General features: G+C 36.4%; 1 protein-coding gene across 1 annotated transcript; it reads right to left on the bottom strand.

Annotated features, from left to right (window-relative positions):
• Positions 1-208: 208 nt before the first annotated feature.
• SARC_07424 (hypothetical protein) lies at positions 209-3836 on the bottom strand. The gene is made up of 5 exons (XM_014298643.1): positions 3775-3836; positions 3235-3337; positions 2361-2477; positions 1483-1604; positions 209-416 (listed from the first exon to the last, which is right to left on the bottom strand). The coding sequence occupies exons 2-5, from the start codon at positions 3268-3270 to the stop codon at positions 293-295; spliced, it is 399 nt and encodes a 132-aa protein (XP_014154118.1). The 5' UTR covers positions 3271-3337; positions 3775-3836; the 3' UTR covers positions 209-292.
• Positions 3837-4088: the final 252 nt, after the last annotated feature.

Raw genomic sequence — 4088 nt, 5'->3', positions numbered from 1 at the left:
ACTAACCATAGGTTATGCATATGCACACATTATTACAATCCACTATCCATAGGTGATGCTTATGCACACTATATCAATCCACTAACCATAGGTTATGCATATATACACTATATCAATCCACTAACCATAGGTTATGCATATAGACACTTTATCAATCCACTAACCATAGGTGATGCATATGCACACTTTATCAATCCACTAACCATAGGTTATGTATATGCACACTATATCAATCCACTAACCATAGGTGATGCTTATGCACACTTTATTGATTCTGCATGTATGAGCTGTTTCATACAGTCTCGCGCATAAGGAACAAGATCACAGCCATGACTGTGTACATGCGGTTTTCGGCTTCAGGGAAAACCAGCGACCGTTTACTGTAGAAGACCTCGTCATCCACCTCCTCAGGATGTCTGCACACAGGCATGTGGCGTTGTTTATCATCAGTATAGTGTATGTGTGTGTGTATGTATCTATATATCTATGCCAATATCGATATATCGATATATCTATATCTATATCTATATATCGATATCTATATTTATATCGATGTATCTATATTTAAATCTATAACTATATTTATATCTATAACTATAACTAGGATATAGATATTGTGTGTGTATTATATATAAATATATCAACGATCAGACGTAGATGGTCTCTTTAGTATATTGTGTTTTACTTAAGGAACGTACGTCTGGTATAGCAAGAGATCGATAATAACAAAAACATCGTATCGCATGTGTGGGAATAGCATCCGAAAACGCTGCATTTGTCTGTAGAATAATAATACTACTTGTATTTTTTCGTTGCTATTGCAACGATCTGCACTCAGGCAGTTCTCATAACTTTATTTCCGAATAGATTTCGGTTCATGAATAAACAGATTCGTATTCATACAGTCAAAGATATAAATGATTTGTACCCACAAACGTATTTATCAGTATGCATATACATTTACATAGGCAATAATAGTAACACATAACGCACATATGCATGAAACGGTAATATATATATATATACTATATATATATATATACTATATATATACATATAATATATACTATATACATATACATAACATATATATATACTATATATAAATAAATATACATACATACACACATACATAAATACATATATATATATTATATATACATTATATATATATATATATATATAGTATACGTGTGGGCTCATGCACAAAAAGGTGTTAAACTTGTAGACACCAGAAGTAGAATCACGCATGTAAATGCCTAAGGAAAGATGTATTGAGCCTTTAGTACCACCATACATGCACAAAAATGAATGTATATATATATGTATTATGTATGTATGTATGTATGTATGTAAGTATGTATTTAAATACATGCACACAAAAGTATACACGTATGTATATATGTATATATATATTTAAATTCATGCACACAAATGTATGTATGTATATATGTTTTCAAATACATGTACACATGCGTCTACCTGGGAAGACAGTGCAGAAAGTGCCAGTCGCTGTCCGCTCCTTTGCACAGCTCTTCCGTCACCTGATAGCCCTCAAACGACTTAAGTTTCTCGTCTTTCTTGTGTTCATCACCCATGCTCACCTGTGGAGTGCACACGTGGTATGTAAGAGAATGTGTATGTATAAGGATGTATATATATATATATATGTACACGCGCCATTGAATTTGTGCGTTGCATTGCGAGGGTAGGTAAGTGTTGCACACCGGACTATATAAACCAATAAACCGTAAAACCTACGCGGCATGTAGATCGCTACTATGGTGAGTGACGTGTACTCTATGAACATAACTTATTGTCGTGTGAGTATATTGCTCCTTTGTTTCAGTGATCATATAACAAACACCTACGTGACCACCATACGGAAATCGAATACGGCTGTATGTTTTAGAGGAGAGTACGTAATGTATACCTGTAAAAGCTAAATATACATACATACATATATATATATATTGTATTCTGTGTATTCGTGTGTTTCCGAGCGTGTCTACACAAACTACGATCATAGGCAGCTTACGGTCGAACTTTAAAATACACATACACACACACGTATTAAAAAATGGACACACAATTCGTAAATACACAAACACATGCATGTAATAAAGCACATGCACAATTTATGAATTCATGCACAAATATATTTACTAAAGCATGTACACACATATGTGTATTGAAGCATGTACACACATACATATATAGATACACACACACATACACAAAGTAAAATTTGTACACACATGCATTTAGAAATATATCTATATATATAAATATATATTCATATACAGATGTATAAGTATATATAACCATGTGCGTGCATTCATAGATACACACACACATACCCATGTGTCGGTTGTTATGAAGTCAGCGCCCTCCACCGCTACCTTGGGGTCATTTGTGTATGTAATCTCAGCGCCACTCTCTTTGCACATATCCTTGGCGTCTTCAACTACCTCATCCTATAATGCATATATATATAAAAGTATAAAAGTAGAAGTACATATGTATAAAAGTCGAAATACATATATATAGTTGAATATATATGCAAAAGAGAGTGGACAATTAGCTCTAAACTGCAGCATTTCAAAAGTACATAGGAACGTTTGTCTATGCATATGTACCTGTCACTATGACATGTACCTGTCATTATGATATATATATATATATGAGTGTGTGCGTGTGCACCAGTTATCTAACTAATCTCATACAGCACACAACCACATCCAAATGATCAGTAAACATCTGTGGATCTGGAGACGTCATTTCGCTCTACGCGCACAGATTGCCTGCGCTGCCCAATGAAATGGCCGGGATGTAACCCTAAACCCTAAAATCGGCTGCTTTGCCCAATGAAATGGTCGGGTTGTCTCTAGCGATAAAATGATGAGTCATGCCACAACCACTCACGTTGAACGAAGCCACCATCGATGTTTCTGGCGCAACACTTACACAGTGAATTCGGGAGAGAAGGGCGAGGGGGTGTTACATATACACCTCACGCAACACAGACCGTACATGACACGGCAAGGCGTGTTATCTCCGCAACAAGGACAGTACACAAAACGGGAAGTATTCTTTGTCTGTATCAGTGTGTTGGTGTGTTTCTGTTGGTGTGTTGTGAATGTTGCCGTGTGTTTCTGTTGGTGTGTTGTGAATGTCGCTGTGTGTTTCTGTCGATGTGTTGTGAATGTCGCTGTGTGTTACTGTTGAACATACCAGGCACTCATATCCTTTTGGTGCGGCTACGGCCATGTCCACACCCAACTTCGCACAAGCGATGACCAGAGAGTGTGTCACGTTGTTGTTCCCGTCTCCTACCCTGTATGGTGTACATATTAATTGGGGTTAAAACGTCTATCCATGTCGGCTTATACTAGAATTCATACACATGCCAATTGCGTTTGAAACGCATTGACGATATTAGAATGCATTATACATGCCAACTACGTTTTTTAGCCTTCTAGAATTTTTCGGGATTTCCGAGTCCAATTATTACAGTCAAAATTTGGTGGGATGGAAATTTGGGTTTAGTTAATGCCAATTGCTACTAGAATGTATATACCTTTCAGTTAATAGTACAAAGTATATAAAGCACAAAATGACGAAATAAAACACACAGCAAGTATAGTATAAGTCAAGTGTACTCCCTGATACACATACACATACTCATATATATGTGTATATAAATATATATATATATATATATAATATATATATATATATGGAAATATAAATATAAATATATAGTCGACCTACCATGCCACCTTCAGCTTGCGGTCCTTTGTGGGGTGTTTGGGGAAGGACGGGTAGACCTAATGGGTGTGCGGGGGATCGATAGAGATTGCGATGTAATGAGTGAGGTGAGTGGCACTGAGCTGAGCAACGTGGACTGAATTTGGGCGACATAGGGATATAGGGAAGGTAGAACTGGAATTGGAATAAAGTATGGTCGTGTGTAGCAAACATATGGATACACATACGGGTTGGGTTAATACCACCTACACATAAGGGTTGGCTTGTTATTACCACATATACATAAGGGTTGGCTTGTTATTACCACCTACACAGAA

Source organism: Sphaeroforma arctica (assembly GCF_001186125.1).
Source record: "Sphaeroforma arctica JP610 unplaced genomic scaffold supercont1.588, whole genome shotgun sequence".
Lineage (NCBI taxonomy): Eukaryota > Ichthyosporea > Ichthyophonida > Sphaeroforma > Sphaeroforma arctica.
Note: the sequence above shows the minus strand (reverse complement) of the source record. Positions and strands in the feature narration are given on the sequence as shown.

What these genes read in the sequence shown, in the direction of transcription:
- SARC_07424 (XM_014298643.1), bottom strand. Translation starts at nt 3,270, where the DNA reads ATGGCCGTAGCCGCACCAAAAGGATATGAGTGCCTG. An exon ending in CAAAAGGATATGAGTGCCTG is followed by an intron (nt 2,478 to 3,234) that starts GTATGTTCAACA and finishes TATGCATTATAG; the next exon opens with GATGAGGTAGTTGAAGACGC. An exon ending in TTTCTGCACTGTCTTCCCAG is followed by an intron (nt 417 to 1,482) that starts GTAGACGCATGT and finishes GCCTGTGTGCAG; the next exon opens with ACATCCTGAGGAGGTGGATG.